At 44.2% G+C, this 20,917-nt stretch overlaps 1 protein-coding gene and 1 long non-coding RNA gene across 15 annotated transcripts; one reads left to right on the top strand and one right to left on the bottom strand.

The window, feature by feature from the left end:
- Positions 1 to 1,612: 1,612 nt before the first annotated feature.
- LOC123068426 (uncharacterized) lies at positions 1,613 to 2,961 on the top strand. Its single transcript, XR_006431756.1, has 3 exons — positions 1,613 to 1,864; positions 2,365 to 2,408; positions 2,500 to 2,961. It is a non-coding gene; the product is annotated as an uncharacterized lncRNA (long non-coding RNA).
- A 4,077-nt stretch (positions 2,962 to 7,038) lies between these two features.
- LOC123068424 (uncharacterized) lies at positions 7,039 to 16,991 on the bottom strand. Of its 14 annotated transcripts, none has more exons than XR_006431748.1 (14): positions 16,459 to 16,991; positions 14,863 to 15,063; positions 13,639 to 13,673; positions 12,622 to 13,261; positions 12,382 to 12,506; positions 12,038 to 12,158; positions 11,879 to 11,939; positions 11,450 to 11,609; positions 11,055 to 11,151; positions 10,609 to 10,694; positions 9,588 to 9,686; positions 8,253 to 8,350; positions 7,415 to 7,557; positions 7,039 to 7,268 (listed from the first exon to the last, which is right to left on the bottom strand). XR_006431748.1 is itself a non-coding variant. In XM_044491012.1 (2 exons), exons 1-2 carry the CDS (start codon positions 16,787 to 16,789, stop codon positions 15,901 to 15,903), a joined length of 501 nt encoding a protein of 166 aa, XP_044346947.1. In that variant the 5' UTR covers positions 16,790 to 16,991; the 3' UTR covers positions 15,075 to 15,900. The 14 variants fall into 14 exon arrangements, 1 of the variants encoding a protein (XP_044346947.1); XR_006431751.1 differs by having other exon boundaries at positions 7,039 to 7,334; positions 7,415 to 7,512; XR_006431745.1 differs by having other exon boundaries at positions 7,039 to 7,334; positions 16,459 to 16,990.
- Positions 16,992 to 20,917: the final 3,926 nt, after the last annotated feature.

Genomic DNA, 20,917 nt, shown 5'->3' with positions numbered 1-20,917 from the left:
CCTACTGCATGGAGTATCTGGAAGCATCGAAACCGCTTTCTTCAACGACCACCGACCATCTACCGACGAGCCTGTCCGCACAATCAAGGAGGAGGCTCGGCTCTGGGCAAAAGCTGGAGCTTAAGGACTAGCACTAGTTATCCCTGTAGCCTAGAATGGTTGTATCGAGGCTGAGCAACCTCCAACATGCTCATGCTACGCTCTTGGGGGCATCGATTCGTGCACACCCCCTGTACGTTCTCTCCACATAACAATGATACGATACTCAACAATGCGTATTCACGAAAAAGAACCTTTCCTTGATCAGCAGAGCTAGTTGAAAATATGATATGTGTTTCTTACAATGTGTATTTTGTTTCAGAGGCATATGTTTGATTCTGATGTGTGTGTGATATGCAACTCAGCAGGCAATAATTGGAACCATGCGTTAATTGGTTGTCAAATGGCAAAGTGTGTTTGGGCAATGATGGATGAGGAGTTAGTTGAGCATATGGTCCCAATCACTAATGATTGTGGTTAGTTGAGTTGCAACGTACAGTAAGTGATGATTCAAAGCCATTGTTACACTTTGGGCAATATCGTGGGTTCGCGAAAAGGCTATACATGAACAAGAGTATCAATGGCCTCAGTCCATGCGTATTTTGTAAAAAAAATACCTTGTTGATTTGGCTCTAGTTCGTGAGAAGAAACATGATACAATGCCCACCATCTCTAGTGTCCGGCTAAACAAGTGGGTACACCCAGAAGTTGAATGGGTGAAATGAATATCGATATTGCAATCTCACGTAATCAGGACAGGATAGCCTTTGCGGCAATTTGTCGAGATCATACGGGGTTGTTTTTGGGCGCCTCAGCTGTAACAGTGGATGATCTGTTCGATCCAGAAACACTTGAAGCAATGGCACGCAACGAAGGTCTGTTGTTGGCACTCGAGGTCGGTGTACAAAAGGTACAGATCACCACCAATTGTTCTGCAATAGTTAAACACATTCAAGAACCTTTCCTAACTCCAAGGAAGGTTGTGGTGGAGAAATCAAGACAAAGCTCTTGATGACACCTCTCGCGGAAGTGATTCACGAGAAAGTGTGTGTAACACTGAATCAAATGTGCTTGCGAAAGCTGCTACACTGGATCACATTTAATATGTGCTTGCAAACGTGTTTTTGAAAGTCATGAACAATCTTCAAACAAACGTTTTTACAAAAATCAGGATATGTTTTTGAATTCATGAACATTTTTTGAACTCGCAATCATTTTTCAAAATTAGTGAATACTTTACTAATTAGTGAACAACGGACATTACTTAAATTGGTGAACTTTTTTTGAATCCACAAAAAAAACTAATTTGTGAATGGATTTTGAAATTCTTGAGAATATGTGAACATCGATTTGAATTCACAAACTTTTTTTCATATCCATGATTTTTATTGAATTTGCAAGCTTTTTCGAAATTCATGAATTTTTTCCCAAGATTCACGAACATAATTTGAATTTATTTTGAAAATTAAAAGGAAAAAAAAGAAAAGAAAAAAGGTAATTTCATAGTAGTAGTATACTAGTTTTTTGTGGACTTGCAGCGAAGCGACGGGAAACTTTGTGGTGGTGGTGAGAGCGAGGCCGAGTCAGTTAGGTGGTCGGCCCACTTGGCGGCTGGGTGCCTTAAAAAGGAAGGGGTAGGATCCGGCGTGTTGGGACACCATCGCTCGCGTGTTGGAGATCGAGAGAAGGAAACCCTAGCCGCCGTCGTCCAGATCTGCTTGGGTTGGTGGAGGGTATGGCTATGGCGCTGCGCACCATGGCCGCCAAGCTGAAGCAGAAGATCCCCGCCGCTGTCCAGCGGGTTCGCGTCTCTTCTCGTGCTCCGGTTCGTTCCCCATCTCGATTTTCTCGCCCCCTTCCGAGTCTTTGATTGATGCAATCGAATCGATTGATAAAGACATGTTGCGATGCGCGATTAGTCGGATCCATCCGTCGACGTGAGTCTTTCTTCTACTAGTGATGGAGGCCCTGCTGCTTAGGTTGTTGGGTTAAATAAATAAATTTTTGATGATATTAGCAATCGGAATCAACGTGTGCAATCCATCATCTTTCTGTTACCAGAGACACCAGCCAGATGTTGTTAGCTATTTTCATTGATTATTAAATTAGCTATGTAGTTTCAATTGCTGGAATTTCTGAATCTTGTTCGAGAGTCCTGATGATTTTGAGATTTCGGACAGACTGATGACTTTAAGTTGGTGTTAAACCTTGTATATTTAGCTTGGTGTTTTTTACTGAAAATACCAAACTTTACCAATGAAATTATCCATGTCTTTTTGCATTCAACGGCCCCAGTTTTAACGATTCAAACTCTACTGCATGTAGGCACCTGCTGATGCTGACTTCGACCGCTTCGGCCCAGAGTTTCGGTAAGGCACTAAAAACATGCAAGATTGTCGTCTGATTGATTCCTTCATTGTGCAACACGTCCTAACATTCATTCTCATTCCTCTTTGGAAGCCGGGCACTGGACAAGATTGTAGAGAAACACAGGAAGAGGCGCAGGAACGAGGCCTTGGCCTGTGGTGCTGGCTTCAGTCTTGGAGCACTCACCTTTTTGCTTGGGGTCCATCGGCTTGGTTGAAGGAGATGGCTCAATGGTGAATGACTGGAATATCTATCCTGCACCGCATGTTCTACTATCTACTACTGCACCCGCAAGTTCTACTTATCTACTAGTGCTATATCCTGCACCGCAAGTTCTACTATCTACTAGTACTATATATATCATGCATGTTTTAACTAGCCGGTGTACTCTGTAATTCCTGGCTTGTGTGTTATGTAAGATCACTACTGTATGTACAATGGGGATCCAGGTTCTGTGGGATCTAATTTCGGTGGTTGCATGTGGGATGTAAGGGCACTCTATCGCCACTCTTATCTGTTGTTATCAGAGATCTATATTCAGCCGTGTTGTTAATCTGTTGTGGTGTTCTCACCTTCGAGTAATGAATTGTATGCGTTTTGCTCTTTGTTCTGTCTGATTGCTTTGGCTGTGAAGTGTTGCTGTGGGTGTTGCGAAGGCCTCATATCCTTGGTAGAAGTTTTGACATTCATGGCTTTGAGTATGCAGGGTATAATCACTTATTCACATGCATATTATGCCTAACTCAATGTTGTTATGCACCTGGACCGAGGAAGTAGTGATGGAGGTGGGGATATGCATGGATAGGCCCTGCTTACGTTGTTGGGTGAAGTTTGATATTAGCAATCAAAATCAACGTGTGCAATCTATGATCTTTCTGTTACTACTAGAGACAGCACCCGATGGCTTTGAATTCCTGATGGCCTTGGTAATATAATGTCAATTGTTGGAATTTCTGATTCTTCTTCTGTACTTAGAAGCAATATAATGTCAACGGTTACTAGTGATTTTGAGATTTGGGATAGATAGTCACTGCCAACGTTGTTTAAACCTTTTTTATTTAGAAGCTTCAAGTTTTGAACTGAAGGAGAACCGCCCTTTCTCTCCTTGTGACCCTTCCCCTTGCCCCCCGCGTGGCGACGCGGAGGAAAACCCAAGATCTCCTCTGCCCCCCCCCCCCCGCGTCCAAATCGGGCGAAGCGTAGTCGTCGATGGCAGGCCAGGCTCTCTTGTCCCCTCGCGCGTGGAGACTAGCACGGGCTAGTTTAGGGGCGTAGCCCGGGATAGTTTCAAAGTGTGCTGGTTCTCTGGCGCACGACGGACAAGACGGAGATGGGCCACACGCATTGGCGGCAGATCGAGGGCTGGCGTGCCCGAATCCTTTCCCGCCGGCGGCTGCTCCTCTTGTCGGGTCAGGTTGCATGGGTTCGGGCCTTGTGCTCAGATTTGTTTCGTCGGATGCGGTCGTTCCTTCTAGATTGGTGGGCGTCTCCAATGAGCGCTTCTGCCTCTTGCTCTCCTGGTTCAAGGGACTACCGCCAAGGAGAAATCCTTTGCCTGGATCTGTCGGAACAGATGATGCAGCGACGTCTACGAACGCCGCTAACCTCCTTGGAGGGCATCATCACGGTGGCGGTCCCATCGAGCTCCAATGGAAACAACAAGTTTGGCTTGCCGGACCAGACAGTGGCGGCGTGTGGCATCGTCTATCTTCTTGGAGGCACTGTTTTGGAGCTTATATCCGCCAGGGAGATCGCGGAGGTGTGGTGGCGTTGGATCACCACGCATACTCGCCGGGAAGGGTCGTTGGCTTCGGGGGAAACCATGGATCTAGCCATCTAGGTATCCCGGAACGGATGATGGTGGCGTATGGCGTCACACACCCCTTGGGGGGCATCATTTCTGTAGCAAGTGATGGCTGGAGGGCTCCAGAGGTGAAGCAACGTCATATCTACCGCGTCGACGACGACGGTTCTTGGCGGCATGGTGTAGCCGAGTCTCGGCGGCAGATGTGTCTTGATGGACGAGCATAGGGCGGTGGCACTGTCTGGCGCAGTGGTGGCATCGAGGTCAGAATGATCTGGCAAGGTGAATGCGTTAATCGCTCCTGAAGGTGGGAGGGTGGAAGATGGCGGCGGCTAATTCTAGAGTGTGTGCATGCGGTGCGCACAGAGGGTCTGCTAGAGAGGTTGTTGCTCTTGGCTTGTCGGCGGGCAGCCTGGTGAGGCCACCGGATTAAATGGTGTGTGTTGATATGAGGTCAGGGCATCATTAAACTTGTAGGTGTAGCAACATTGGTTGCCAGACAGGTGCCAAACTTTACCGGTCATGTTGAATAACATAATAAAAATGGATGTGTGCTTTGCTTGATGCAGAGGCCGGGGTGCTCCTTTTTCTTGAAAAAATATCGAACTGAAGATGCCAAACTTTACCATTGAATAGTACTCATCGAAGCAGGATGCAATACTTGTTCTTGTAATCATGATGTGCCATCTCTCTTTTACCAGAGACAACAGACAAATGCAATATACTCCCTCCGTTCCAAAATAGATGACCCAACTTTGTATTAAAGGTAGTACAAAGTTGAGTCATCTATTTTGGGACGGAGGGAGTATGTTCTTAGACGAAACTGTCAATGCAGTTTAAGTTGCTTGGTTGTTAATTTTGTAGAACTTTAGCCTGAATTAGCTGGCATCCCATTTTTAAAGATTCAGAGTCAACTACATACATGTAGGCACCAGCTGATGCTGAACTCGAGAGCTTGGGCCCAGAGTTTCGGTAAGCCACTAAACACGCAAGATCGTCGTCTGATTGATTCAAGTCATTGGTGGCACATCCTAACATATATCGAGCAGCCTCCCCCTAGCTAGCTGCTCGGCCCCGGCGAGCACCAGTGGCAGCCACAAGACGAAGATGAAGGATAGGAACCGGCAGCTCAGAGCCATCGGAAGTTGGGAACATAGTGCCTGTTCGGTTCCACTCCACTCCCTCGACTCCGCTTCCGGAGTGGAGTTCACAGAGCGGCTCAAGCCTAGCTCCACAGCTCCACGGAGTGATTCCAAACAGGGCTATAATAAGACTTGTATTTTGCGTCCACAAACAAACAAGACTCGGAAAACTGAACCAGTGACCATGCATGAGCTATGGGGTGATACGAACGATAGAGAATACTGTGGCAGTGGATTCCTGGGCAGTGGTGGTACGTGCCCTCATGCCGATTACCCCAATTGACGGGGGAAGGGAAGACCTGGAACAAAATTATGGGTGGCTGCAGATCAAGTGGCAGTTTCCTATCCTAGGAAAACAGTGAGTGCCCGCCCGCCCAGTGGAGACTGGAGCACGTTGACGTTGGCATAGCGATAGTCAAAAACGTTCTTATATAATGGTGCCGACGATCACGAGTGCGTCCCTAACGAGCGTGCCCGGCTCGTCACGCGCGGTGACCAACTGGCCGACGTGGGCACGCCGGTGAGGATGAAGGAGAGACGCCGGTGCGCGCCACCACGCCCACATCCAGCTCCGGCTGCGGGCTTCAACAGCACATCATCCAGCTGATCGAGACCGGAATTCTCATAGCCATCGTTGGCGGTGGCGACTGGCCAGGCAGAGGCGGCGCTCGAGGGTGGGGGCTGGGACGCCAGGGATGGCGAGGATCTTGGAAACGAGGCAATTGATGTACTGGCCGGGGAGCTCGGGTCGGCGGCGGCGTCAAAGGCGCTAATGTCGCCGATGGGGATGAACGGAGTGCCCGGTTGTAGGGCTGATTACGTTACAGTTCATTAGAGTAGCCAAACAAATTGTCATGTAGGGCTGATTACGTTAACGATTCAAACTCAACTGCATGCTGACCTCGCGACCCGGCCCAGAGTTTCGGTAGGACCTCCTCATCGAAGAGGAAACCATTATCACTGAACGAAACAGATTAGGCAACACCCCGGACACATCATCAAACTCCAGATCTGGCACCCCCCATATGATTAAGACGTCGAAGAAGAAAGCCATACCTACCATCCATGAACCACGGACCTAGCACACGATCAACCATCTTTCAGATGCCGTCGATGCATACCACAATCTACATCCACTCCTGGACTACCTCAAGCTCCGCACCAGCGTTGGAGCCAATGGCAGCCCGAGGATACATGTCCACTACGAGGATGCCACGACTGCTGCATAATCCTTGCTTGAATAGACTAATTTTCAAATTCATCCCCAACCATAGGACCGATCACCTCGTTGGAGTAGAATCTGAAGAAACTTTATTCAGCACCGCCATCACCGCCGCCGAAGCAAAGATGATAAACAGCCTAAAACCCTAAACTACAAGAGCCTAAAACGATCAACACCGACGATCGAAGTCGTCGGACTGGCGGCGGACCTTTTCTTCTTATGGAGGAAGAAAGAAAAGTGATATTTCTTTTTGTTGAGAATTTAAGGAATTTACAAGTTCTCACTTGACGGAAAAAATGAGGAGCTACGGTTAAAGATGACCAAATGTACAATTTTAATCCATTTACTATCAGTAGTTTAAATAGCAATCAGAATTTCTTTTCCTGAGCCTGTAAAGGGTAGAAAACTCTAGGCAGACATCCCTGGTGGATTTATCCCTTGTACCAGACCAATGCGATAGCATCAATAAAAACTTGAAAAAATTTAACCGGTCTCAGTTGAAGTTGCATTGTAATGACCTAACATCAGTAACTAAGCTGTCGTTCTGTGAGCACACAAGAACCACAAACCATTTTCAGTAATCTTATTAAGCCACCTAAGTGCGGTGTGAGCACGGCACTTTTATATCCCTCCCGCCTAATATATACAACCAGTGTTTACTCCATCACACAGTCCTTATGTTCCAGCTTCTAATCTACAAATTGTACATCGGATGTAGCATTATCCACTGTAAACATCTACAAAGGTTAGATGCCAATACCTACAGGAACTTAAGCCAGGGATCAGAAATCTAAGTTCAGTCGCAACCCACAGGGCCTGGAGGAAAGTTTTCGATTATACCTGATGTGCTGGCGATATTTTAAGTCTCACACAGTCATCATTCTGTTTCAACGGGTGCCCTGGTTCTTATCAGTGGCAGGTCCTAGCACTGTAATCACCTGCGGCATGGTCATTCCTCCAGAAACAATTATTTCCGTAGAGAGCTAATAGCAGAAATTTAAGATTAGAAATTCAGGTTATATAGTAAGAACGCTATAAAAAGAATAGCAAACTCAACGAACGCAAAGAGGCATCCCTCAAAATAAGCTTATGCTGGATTGAGATGTTACAAATAAACTACCAGCAAGAGGATAACATGATATCTGAGTGACTTCTGGTAGAGAACCTAACAACAGCACATAGTATTCGAACTGTTCATAGGATATAGCAGTTGAAGGAACTGCTATAAAAGACATCAAATTATCAGACTAATGCGTGAAGGCCCCATAAACTTTAAGCAGCTCTAGCTGGCCTTTTCAGTGCTTGCACAACAAATTTATGTAAGAGAGACTGATTTAAACCACCAGCCAGGATAAGATGACTAATAAGATGAACCCAGCCAGGCTACATTAGGCTTAGTCTTCAATTATTTTTGGTGAATCTTAACACTTTTGAGATTTAAAGAGATGTCACAAATTACAACTAATGGATAACACTTTCCTGAAAGTTAACTATTTCATGAATGAGGTAACACAGAAAAAGAGCACACAAAAGTATGATATGAATCTTTGTGTGTCTAATGAAATTATCAAATCAAATTTCTCAAAAGCATATAAATGAGTAAATTATATAGAATGAAGCATTCAAATGTGGTTGATGCCATAAATATCTGTAGAAAGCGATGTGCATAAACAAGTACCTGGAGAATCATGCTCGATGTTATAAATCCAAATGCGTATTCACCAGCACGGGGATGGCTAATTATTGCCACTTCTTTAAATGCTGCTGTACTTTGATCTGTCAAATGGATAAAATACATTATAAGAATTCTTTTCTGGTTGGACAGAAGGAACTACAAGTTGGAACATAAAGATTTTCAATTCCAAGTTTGTAGATGAGTAAACGTGATGCATAGAAAATTATGTTGACCTGTTGTCGCATGATTCATATGGTCTTCATGTGGATTATCCTATTAACTTCATAAGCTCATGTAACTTAAAGAAAAGTGGCCTATAAACGAGAGCGGCGTTTTGGCTCCTAGGTGCATATGCACCCATTGTCGAAATACACATTTCGAGAAGTTGAAAAATTCGAAACAAAAACCCACATGTATATCCAGACATTTTATGTGCGTTCACAAGGTTTCGGTGAAAAACGACGTTTTTTGTAGCTTGTGTAAAAAGATAAAGAAATGCCTCGTGAATAGTTAGTATGAAGCATCAGAAATTGTCTTTTTTACACAAGCCACAACAAACGTCGTTTTTCACTGAAACCTTGTGCACGCACATAAAATGTTCGGATATACACGCGGGATTTTTGTTCCGAATTTTTAAAATTTTCAAAATATGTATTTCGACAGTGGGTGCATATGCACCTAGGAGCCAAAAGCAATTATCGCCTATAAACGTGTTTCTTTGTGAAAGTACTGGTACTATGGAGATGGGAACCATCCATGCTGGAGATTTCCTGGTTCGTTGCTACTTATTTTAGCATATAAACTTGCAAAATCGGTAGTTGATTACTTATAAGCAGAGGCGTTTCTGTTCAACTCTTGGGATGAAAACTACTGCTGTTAAAGCAGCTCAGGGGGCAGTTCAGTGCTCCTCTGAAGCTTTCTTTTCATCTTGAGGCTGATATTTCTGATTCTCTGAACGAGTGCTTCGTTTACAGCTTCTGAGCTACAACATCGATGTCCTGGGTTGTCAACTGGCCTTGGTTAAAGTTTACACTTTGCAGGATAGAAAAAAAAGAGAATGCTAAGCATAACTCTGTCATAGCTATAATTAGGAACAATGCATACTGTAAGCCTGTAACAATTCTGTTCTTCTTGTCCTGAAAGGATCTTACACATTTCCTATTGCTTTTTGCGGATGATGTAGTTTGGCTTTTAGGGTTTTTTTTTTTGCAGAACTATCTTCCTAGCGTTTTTTATCTCTCGCTCTTTATCTCCCTCTTAATTTCCCTCTCACTTCCATGAGCATACCTACATTATGTTGTTTAGGCAGAAATAGAGCAGGCAATCGCAGGCATATACCTCTTACTCCCTGGAAGTAGTAAATCTTGCCTTCATCAATTACAGGGAGGAGCTTCCAACTGGACTTTAAAGACCATTTGTATTGTAATCTATCAATATCTTGAGAGAATATATTATTAGCATGTGCGTCATAGGACGACTGGAACTTACAACAACACAGAGTGAAACAAATATCATGTGCATCTCTAGGAAGGAGAGAAAAAATGCCTAACTCGTGTGATTGCTTTACTTAGACGAACATGGTAACACGGAACCTATCTCGTAAATGGTTACACTGCAAAATAATCATTTGGGTTTGGGCAGCGATAGACTGTTACCTAAATAATTGTATAATAATAACTGCACTCTCTGGCTAAAGAATGAAAAGGCGTGGAGAACTGAAAAGATAAATCTTAAATGTCTATTATGGAAACATGGACGTCAAAGTTGATAATTCCTGACCCCACAAAAAAATTGATAATTCCTGAAATCGATGATACTCCCCATCCGTAGCAATGTTTCGACCCAGCAGGCAGAGCAACAAACAATTAAAAAGTGTGGGTAACCTTGAAAAAATATACCAGATGTAAACCAAACTAGAAGTGAAAAGCACGCCAAACAAATGATGCGGCGATTCCTACAGCCAAAACTATCGACCTCTTGAAATAAGTAGGCACTAAAGGGGAAAGAAAGGAAAAGACATGTACCTGAGGGATATGAGTGCGGAGCTAAGTATTTAGTAAACCTACAATCTAGTTCTATATTCCCTGGATCATGTGGCTTCCCAAGTCAAAAAGCTAGAATAGAAGGTGTGTTTGGGAACTTTGGGTTATTACTCCTTGTCTAATTAGACAGCTAAAACATGACGTCAGGTTATAACCAATGGCAAGTTCAGACCATATGACCACCTCCGTAGAGCATGTTCTTCTTCAGTAGAAATGGGGCTATCTAAGGCAGCATAAATCAATAGGTAGAAGTGTATTTTTTAAGACGATCTAATTTCTAAATAAATATTAGGGCACTGGAAAATGGATATATATACCTTTGTATTTCGCTAGTAGCACAATGTGATTATTAGTCGACCTCCCGATGATGATCAATATGTGCCAACAGTTTTGGTCAACCTTTCTAATCAATATAAATGTTCAAATCTGTTAGATTAAGATCATCCTTTCCCATCAATTAATATAGAATTGTAACTCCATTGCTTATAGCAGAATACTTGCTGAGATAAAAAATGTGTTTCATGCAATCTGTATAAAGTAAGACACACAAACTAAAATTACAGAAGGGGTCATGAGAAACATGTGCATTAGTATTTAAGAGACCCCTTGCATACGACATGATTCAGAAAAGTACAGTGTGGGATGCATTATAATTTTAAGGTTGAGGTTGTTTTCCTGAGATAGAATCAAGAAATTAAGATATCCTCAGCACAAGCAAGAGAGAAAAAATCAAGGAGCCTACGATGACGACTTGAACTCGTACCTGCTGATGGTCCACAGCCTCCCTTGCCCAAGCCACGCTAGGGTATGCTACCGCCATGCATTATATACAATCTGACGTCATCGACGTCATCATACAGCTGCACAAGTAGACACAAAAGAATAGCCAACTTATCACTATTTGGTGGAAAGTAGTCCAGACATTGCTGCCTAATGATTAGACGCAGGCCTCAGTATAACCAATGCCTTATGTGTAACATTTCCTTCTAAAAAGCAAAACATGGACAAATGGTAAGAAAATATAGCTGCCTGAATACTAAACCATGATCTTATTACTAAGCATCATAATTTTCAGCTAATCGTTTCTATCTCCAAGAGCAGTATAGCAAATCCATGTTGGCATTGGAAGACAATATAGTGAAACAAGCAACAACATACTTTTTTGGTAAAGCATCGGCGTTCTCAAAGAGTATCTGAATCGCAGCCCACTTGGTACTGTTTTACTTTTGAGAGTAGGAACTTCTACTAATATAAGGCGGCCATTGTGTGACCGCCTGCAAGAACAATAACAAAATTATTTGTTACCCCAAACGCAGACCTGTGCATATGAGAAACAACAGCATCAACTTGATTGTTCGCTTTTACAAATTTCTCTGCATATGAGCAAAAATATTTCCATGTGCAAATAACTACAATTTACTTATTATTACACTGCTCACACTGAGAAGGTCAAGAATGATTATCATATTGAACAAAATCACGACACCTACACGACTACGGAAGAAAGAAAATGAAGAAAACAAGAACTGCTCAGATCGGAGATTCTTTATCAAACAGGAGGCAGAAGGGAGTTAAGTGGCAGCTCACCACGGTGGGTAAAGATGCAACGCAGCCAAGAACCCAAAAACCAGCAGCAACCTCGTAGATCCTGTAGGGGGAAGAAAAATAAGAGTCAGGGAGGACGAAACCGGGGCACGCCAAAGGGATCGCAAAAAAACACAGCTCCATGGAGAAGCTGAAACGTACGGAGCAACCGAAGGACCGAGGGCCATGACAACAATCGAAGGAAACAACAAGCAGAACAAGCAGTCATGGCAGGCACACCGAATGTGCTCTTCAACCAAGCTGTGAAAGAAAGCTATACATCCTGTGATTAAGAAATTTAGTTAGTACTTAGTGCTGCATATACAAGCTTCAAAGATAAAGTGTCATGGGTGTGTGTGACCACCAATTCATCCCAAAATATATTTTACAGGGAAATTGTTGCACAATGTTACTTCACAAACATGGATAGAAGATGATATACTTAACTTAACAATTCTTGCATAAATGGAAAAAAAAACTGTACCAACTGATGCTACTTCTCTTACCAGAAGAACAAACCAGATCAACTAAATACAGGGGCACGAATCTGGTCAACGTCGGGGCTTGACTTTCCTCCTGTTGCTGCTGGTGGCCATGGAACAATCGAAGGGGAGGAAGAACAGCACGGCACCTGACAGAAGTTGCCGGTGGGAGGCGCCGTCAGAGAGGAAGAAAGCACGGACACAACAATCACACAGCAACAAGAACGGGGAACTGGAGGGGAGCAGGGATTGGGAAGAATTTACCTACATACCATGTCCTAGGTCGTGGATTCACCTTGGGCGCCGGGGGAAGAAACGCCTGGTTAGGAGACACGAGTGCCGGCGGACCGCCTTCCCTCCAGCAGCAGCGTGCCCAAGACCAACTTCACTGGTGCTGAACCATGTTACCCTTCTCTTCGAGGAGAAGCCGGCACGCGGGAGAGGATCCGACAGGATCTGATCGAAGAAGAGGAGGAGAGGCAGCGCTGGGTAGAGGAGAAGGAGGAGAAGGGGCATGGCGGCTGTCGAGAGGAGGAAAGACGAGGCATGGGGTGTAGGGATCAAGGACGGGAGGGGATTGGCAGCTAACTTTTCACCCACTTTGACTGCGCACAAAAAAATAAGGGACACTGAGATTTCTTCCCAGTGTAGCTGTAAAATGGGCCCGTGGAGAAAGGAGGCCCGCCTGACATCCACTTCAGCACAAAAGAATAACGTGCAGAGAAACGAACGGAGCGATTTTTGACAGCGCCGTAAAATCAAGCCAACAAGGCAGATCGTGCGATCCAAAACTACTGCACGACAAAGGTAACTCAGGATGGCGGGTAGAGTAGCGGCTTTTATAGGAGAAATATTGGCACATAAAGACGTGCAAAGAGAAAGGTTGCAGCTGCCAATGTTATACCTGAGATGGAAGCAGATGTTATTTCCTTTTGCAAACCAGAAGTTATAATACTATTATTTCCTACCGTCAGTAGTTTAGGTTTCTATTTCTGCAAGAGTGCTTGGTGGCAAAAGTAGCAACAAGCTAAAAAAAAGGGCAGCCCGGTGCATGTAGCTCCCGCTTGCGCAAGGTCCGGGGAAGGGTAAATGGCATAAATTGACCAGTCATGCTAATATGCACAATCGGGGAGTTGCTTGACTCAGATTTTTATTTCAATTTTCAATGATTGCAGATATGATAAATTTTGAAGTTCCTATTTTGTCATAGAAATTCACTATCAGTAAACTGCTGCTATTTAAATCATTACACATGAAAAGATGGCAAAAAATTTAGCATACCTATTAGTATAATCTTCTTCGCTCTCTTCTTGTACCTGGAATATAACATAACATTTATGAATAAAAGAAATGTCGTCCAATAGTACATTGGTTGTTTTTCCAAAAGAAAAAGACAAGCATCATATATTAATCTTACATATTCTGCCAATCAGATACACCAAAAAAAAACACGTTGAAAGATAGTGAAGAACAATAGAATGGACTACATATGTGAGTTTCTTTTGCTTGAGCTACCATGTCGCTCAAATACAGGTTTGGCAAAAAAAGAAGAAGTTATAGGCATGTGTAGATTTAATAGCCAATACAGATTTGACCCAAAAAAAATGTGTGTTTCATTGACATTGCAGTGATGGTATCAGTATGCATAGCACACAATTAGGGGGAACAGGTATCCTATATGATTCTTCAATATTCTGCCGATGAAACATACTAAAAAAATACACTGCAGGGTAGTCAAGAACTAGAGCATTGACTTTCTTTTGAATGAGTAATATGTCGCTCATATACAGGTTTGGCAAAAAAAAAGACCTATATGGATTCGATAGCCAATATAAAATATCACATACACTGTGAATTAGAAGCATGTGTTTCATTGACATTGCAATGGATGGTACATCTCAGTCCGCATAGCAATTATCAGGAACGTGCATGCTCTGTTACTCCCTCCGTTCTTAAATATTTGTCTTTCTAGGCATTTCAAATAGATTACCACATACGGATGTATGTAGACATATTTTGAAGTGTATATTCACTCATTTTGCTCCGTATGTAGTCACTTGTTGAAATGTCTAGAAAGACAAATATTTAGGAACGGAGGGAGTAGTTTTTTCTGCATGATCCACAGTGCACGAAAAACAAAGAGTACTAAGGGTACAGAACAAGACCGGATAAAGTGGTAGTATTTGGCTGGATGAGCCCCCCTGGGGATATTATCCCCCTGCTTATAACGATGTAACTGTTATTTCAATTTAATGAAGTGGTGTTGCTTTAAAAAAACAGAGTACTAAGGGTACAGAACTAGACAAGTGCATGAGTTCTGTTGAGATTGCACTACTCTGTAGTTACTCCGCATACTGTAGTAATCAGCAGGTACGCGCATGCACGCTATGCTCATTTTTCCTGTAAACCTCCCATGTACTAAACTGAAGAGTAAACAGAACTAAACCGGTGCATCATTTTTGCACAGGTCAAACTCACTGCCACTATTATGCGTGTGAAGCTCACCACAGGTGGACGGAGAAATGTGGTCGGAGCAGTGGCACTCGAAGATATCATAGGTGGTGTTGATCCGACAACGCCCTCCACTCTCCTCGCACACCTTGCAATCATCCCCCATGTACTGCAGAAGAGACCTGCACTTCATCAACTGCCGGTAGTCCGCCCAGGAGGTGCGCCCTCGTACCCCAGTACCGGTATCATGGACACCTGGATATGAATCCAAGTAACAAAAAAAGGCAATACAACTTAAATTTGCTTTATTAATCAACTAAATACAGTTTTATGAACTACTAAACTAAATCAAGATGTACTCCATTTTTTTTATCATGCCCATTACTAAATAATAAGTTTCATATTGCCATGCCATGTAACAAGGCTCTTCATTTAGAATTTTAGGATAAATTGTAGCCTATTTGCATGTCACTTGCTTCTTTCAAAAAATAAAGACATATTAGCATGCATTCTAAGTCTTCCATCTCGCTAACCAATGGATTATCTTAAGTAGCATAATGCAGACTGTCGAGGGGAATAATATATGTAGCATAACTTCTATGGCTAACCCACATATTGCATTATTCAGTAGTCCTAGATCACCACAGATGTTAGAAGAAAATGTGGAACATGCTGTTTCACATATGTACTTACCTATTGGACTAAAAAGTCCAGGTTTCCCATAAATAGTTATGAATGGGAAAATGTCTCCACCTGAATATAATTACAACTATCACAAAGAAACATGAGAAACAAGATGTTACACATTTGCAGGGGCGTGTAGTCTGTCAGTACATGTATATGTTTTGTTGATGCAAGTGCAGCTGGTGAAATTCCATTACAGGTGACGTGGTATTTCTCTCTACTGAACTGTGCGTCTGTGATTTACACACCTTAACAGAAACGAACCGGTTCTAATTTTCAGATGTCTAGCTATTCGTTGTTCCACTCGATCCAAGCCTGCTTACCACGTAAGAGAGATGAGAGGGTGTGATCTGAGAGGGAAACCGAACATGCTTGGCCTCAGCCCAGATGACACACGATCGCCGGTCGTTACATGAGCCTTGTCATGCGTGACTGTACGCGCCTGCGGCCACGAATCCATAAAAAAACGGCCATGTGGAAGGAGATGCTCATCCACGACAGTGGCTGCATCGGGAGCAGGCGGCGAGGGAGACTTTGGATTGCGTGGACGTGGAGCTTCTCAGCTCCAAGGAGGTCCTCTAAATCAATTTGAGATAGGCCATATCAGTACGACATTATTATCATGGCATATGATTGCTTTGTTTCAGATGCCACAGATACACATCCTGGAAAATGGCAATTGTTCATCAAGATACTGTTTTATCCCATAAAGTAGGAGGTGTCGCTCTGCGTGTGGCAACTATAAACCACTAATTCAGATCAATTAACTGAACTTAAAAAACAAACAAACACTGGGAGCTCATATGGCATCCAAATAAGAAATATGGAAGCCATCGAACCAGCAGCCAACTTTGTCCTACCTGATTGCTAACTGGAGTATACCCACGGTGACGAATCGACAAATGGACCGTGAAGCCATACAGAGTCGACCATGCGTGCACGGGAGTAGGGAGTAGGACGCCGTACCTCTCTTGCGGGCGCGGGGGAGACGGTGGCCACCGCGCGGCGCGCTGGGAAGGCCAACTTCTTTCGCCGCCACGTCACCACGGCTCGCACGGGCGCCGGTATCCTCACGGCGGCGGCCAGCCTTCACGCCCCCCTCTTGCTCTTCCGCTGCACGCCATCGCCGCCTGCCGTCCAAGATCCGACCGTGGTGGTGGTGTTTGTGGAGGCCGTCGGGTTGCGGAGGAACGGCGGCGTATGGAGAGGAGGGTGGGGGAGGCGGCGGATCATGGAGCGCCGATGGCAACCATGGGGGCGGCCTCGTCGCGCTCGGGCGCAGAATCGGCGACATCATGCCGCCCGTCGCACGGGGAAGGGGAGGATAGATTATGTGGCGGCAACGAAGCGGCGGCGGGTGAGAACCCTAGCCGGGTTAGGGGGGGAAATTAGGGGGACGTGGGAGGGAAGAAGCCTGGGCGGCGGCGGCGGCGGGGGGCGAGGGAAGCGAAACGGAGGTGGAGGAAAAAAAATCCGGCGTACGTGGGTGGGAGGATGTGCGGAGGGCGAAATGGATTTTTATTCTTCTTTTAGGCGTATGTAGGTAATACAAATAGTATAAGTAGAGATTTTTTTTTAAAAGGACCATATCTATTACTATAAAGAAGCACGTCAAACATTGCCGCCGCCAGAATGAGCCGCACACGCGCCATTGTTGCCACCAGTGCCGGCCTGACCTTGTCGATGGCATCCGAAAAGTCTTCATGCACGTACCCCTATGAACTAGTGTCATGGAGCCGCAATCGTGGCCTTTGAATTCTTAAATCGATCTAAAAAACCTGACACCAAATATCACCTTTGCGTCCGCACGGCGGGAACTAACCTCGCCACCCTAAGGAGCTGGCAGGGTCTACACCGGAGCTCCGTCTAATCTGTCCAACGAACGAACTTGAGGAGGATCGAAACCCGAGAGACTGACTCGAAGAAGGAGCATCGGGCCATCCGTCCAAACGTCGCCCCTATGAGGACTAAAACCCTACCTATCTACTAGCGGGAGTCGAGACACCAGAATTCTCCTCTCCGCCAACGGCCACCGGGGCGGCGGACAGAAGGGAGACAAATCCACGAGCTCGCTGGCGGAAATCTAAGGAGAAAGGCTTTCTCAAGTCGCCTCGGGAGATAGAGGACAGAAAAGTGTAGTGGATGGCACACGTTTGCTAGACAGTATAAGTAGAGATTTAATAACATGCCGAAGTGTATTCTTTGTTTTGCAGAGCATGCTCGGAAGATGGTGGGTTTAAAATATGGTTCAGAGAATCTATTAATTGTGGCGTCCTTTGTGCCACTTCTTTGTATATGGCATGGCATTACGTGTAGTTCCAGTTGGAGTATCGAATTATGATTTCTTTTTCGGGGAAGGGAGAACAGAGGGAAGCATTCATATAATCCAAACCCCGTGGGTGCACATGTTGGAGCAAATCAGCCAAGTTTGTACTAGCAGGTTGTGCTGTGAAGAGGGAGTTGTAGAAATCATGAATATGATCCTTTAAATCCCCCTAAACATAAAATAAACTTCCTGTGGTCATCACGCAGCTTAGTGATTTTGTTTCTCATTTTTCTCTTTGAACAATAATTGTGAAAAATTGTGTATTATGGTCACCATTTTTCAACCAATCTATGTGCGCTCTTTGTTTTCAATAGGTGTCCATCTGTTCTTCCAGCCATTCCACACTTGAGATTTTCTAATAGTACATGGCGATTGAATGCCAATTAATATGCAGTCTTATTTTTTTGGTTATTTGGATTGTTTACAAACACCGGTGGGCGTACATGGCACGGTGATTAAAGCACCTCTGGCTAACTCTGGAGGAACGGTCGAATCGACCGTTTCCAGCGAGCCAGGCCCGAGGGTTGGGAGAGGGTGCACGTAGGTTACAACGGCTGCACGCACGGTTACAACGGCTGCACGCACAGGGACACGCGGTAGAAGCCGCGTTGGTTCCTGAAAACTACCCTCGCCCTCCTCCCGCTGCTCACTTTCTCCTTCACCCACCGCTTCACTCTCCCCTTCTCTCACGGCTCACTCTCCCCTTCTCTCTCCGCTCACTTTCCCCTCTATCTCTCACTGGGAGGACCACGAGATCTGCACGACGAGCACCCTCCTCCACGTCAATGCCGGCATGCCCTCTGCCCCTCGGTAACATCAATTTTTATGTGATCGCGTAACATTTGCCATGGTTTGTAGACACCTGGTTGGGCTTCGATTTTTGTGACCGATTGAATCGATTTTGATTAGAGATTCGAGGGTTTTCACACACACGGGGGAGAAATTTTTACGCTTTGAACAAACCCTCAACTCGATTCATCGGCACTTCGGATATAGCCTAGCCGCATCGGAGATTCGGGGGTTTTTGCACACATGGGGTAGGAATTTTGATGTTTTGAACAAGCCCTCGAATCGATTCATCGGCTCTTTGGATATCTCTGTCGAAGCCATCCGGAACAAACTTGATCATGCTCGTAGTACATTCTTTTATTGGAGCCCTAGTTCATATGTGTTAGCCACACCCTTGCTGCTTTCAGACGATCGGAGGGTCGAACTGTAGTTTGATTGCACTCTAGACCTGCAGGACGTTCATCTGCTATGTAGGAATGAATATTCCAACAGTTGAGCAACGAAATCCTTTTAACCCCACAAAAAAATGTGTATGTTCAGTGTAGATTGACAAGATCATCATGGGAGGTAATGAAAAAGGCTGGCAAGGAGGTCGCCGCTGAAGGGAAGGGCATGGACATCGCCGCTGACAGGAAGGGCAAAGGGACTGCTGATGACCCACAAGTATAGGAGATCTATCGTAGTCCTTTCAATAAGTAAGAGTGTCGATCCGAACGAGGAGCAGAAGGAAATGACAAACGGTTTTAGCAAGGTATTCTCCCACTAGTAGAAAAACGGCCTTATGTTCGCATCATTAGTCCCGGTTCAATTACGGACCAGCACTAATATGACCATTAGTGCCGGTTCCAATGGCTAGGCGGGCAGCACTCATTAGTCCCGGTTCGTGTTGAACCTCTAGTACCGGTTCGTGCCACGAATCGGGACTAAAGAGGTGGTGGCAGGCTGGGGCCCCACCAACACCTTTAGTCCCAGTGCGTGGCACGAACCGGGACTAGAGATGCACCTTTAGTCCCGGTTTGTATAAGCAACCGGGACTAAAGATGTCTCTATATAAACCCTTCGTCGAACCCGAGCCCATTTCTCTCCGTTTTCCCGTTTCATTCCTTCCTCTCATCTATTCTTCCCCATTGCTCGAGTTCATCCTTCATTTTTGCCGAAATTTGTCAAGATTTGAAGGCCCCCCATCCATCCAAGTGATCATAAAGATTAGCAACTTTGTCCTTTCATCTCTCATTGCTAGATTAGCTCTTCCAATGCTCTATAAATATAGTGATTTGTGGGTTTTAGTTTGGGAGTAATTATATGTGGTAGTTTATTTGATTTATATGCAATTTGAGCTCAAATTAACTCTTAGTGTAAGTGTGATTTACTTAGTGCCTTCCCGTCCCCGTCCTAACCACCGTCAATCGCCCGCACCGTCCCGTCGCCGGCACCACCTTGGTGAGCCTCTTGTTCTTATATTTTTTTATATAAAAAAATCATGCTCATGTGATTTAGATATATAGTTACTTGTATAATTTTCTTATCCGTACGTTGTTTGTTATATATAGTGCATGGTTTTGATATCCGTCCCCGTCGGTCCTCGTCTTGTTTATGATTCGGATGTGGTATATTCTCTTTTATAATTATTTGTTGCATTTCGTGTTTATGACAAATTATGCCCATCAAGTCGACATATATATTTTTATTCAGGAGGTATGTGAACCGGAAATTCCAATCGACCCTCTCGTCGAGAGGTTAAATTTAGTTGAAAAAGAAAACGAGTATTTGAAAGAAAAATTAAAAAGAATTGAAGAAGAGAAGATGAAACTGGAGTTGTATGTTGCCGATGTCGTCGATGATCACAAGATCAAGATGGATAAAATGCGCTTGAAGATTAGAAAAATTAGAAAAGATGTCATTGATAGTGAGGCTTGGTATCATTATGTTGTTACATCATTATCTAATATATAAAATTAGACATATATATCCAAGATATATATATATATATAGACACACACACACAACTTATACATGCATATTGATCTCCTTCTTTTAAGATGAAGGAGATGCGAGATAAGCTCCTACCAGAGAATCGCGTACGAGAAATTCAAGAGGAAATAGCCGGATTTTTTCTCGACCGAGTCATAGATCCCAACGGAAAATACTATTACAAGTTGTAATGCCTCCATGTAATGATCTGCAAATTGTAGGAGAAATTGTATATGCCAAATTGTATATATATATATATACATGTGTTATGTGAATGGTCGTGCGAGAAATTCGATGATATATATAATCGGTTCTATGAGAAATTTTATTTATATATAT

This window comes from Triticum aestivum, chromosome 3B (assembly GCF_018294505.1).
Source record: "Triticum aestivum cultivar Chinese Spring chromosome 3B, IWGSC CS RefSeq v2.1, whole genome shotgun sequence".
NCBI classification, from domain to species: domain Eukaryota; kingdom Viridiplantae; phylum Streptophyta; class Magnoliopsida; order Poales; family Poaceae; genus Triticum; species Triticum aestivum.
The sequence above is the reverse complement of the archived record's forward strand: the minus strand, read 5'-3'. Positions and strand labels throughout refer to the sequence as shown.

Excerpts from the sequence above, each read along its gene's own strand:
- LOC123068424 (XM_044491012.1), bottom strand. The coding sequence starts at position 16,789 with ATGATGTCGCCGATTCTGCGCCCGAGCGCGACGAGGCCGCCCCCATGG. Across the intron at positions 16,071-16,458 it reads CCCCCGCGCCCGCAAGAGAG|AGGACCTCCTTGGAGCTGAG; the intron begins GTACGGCGTCCT and ends AAATTGATTTAG.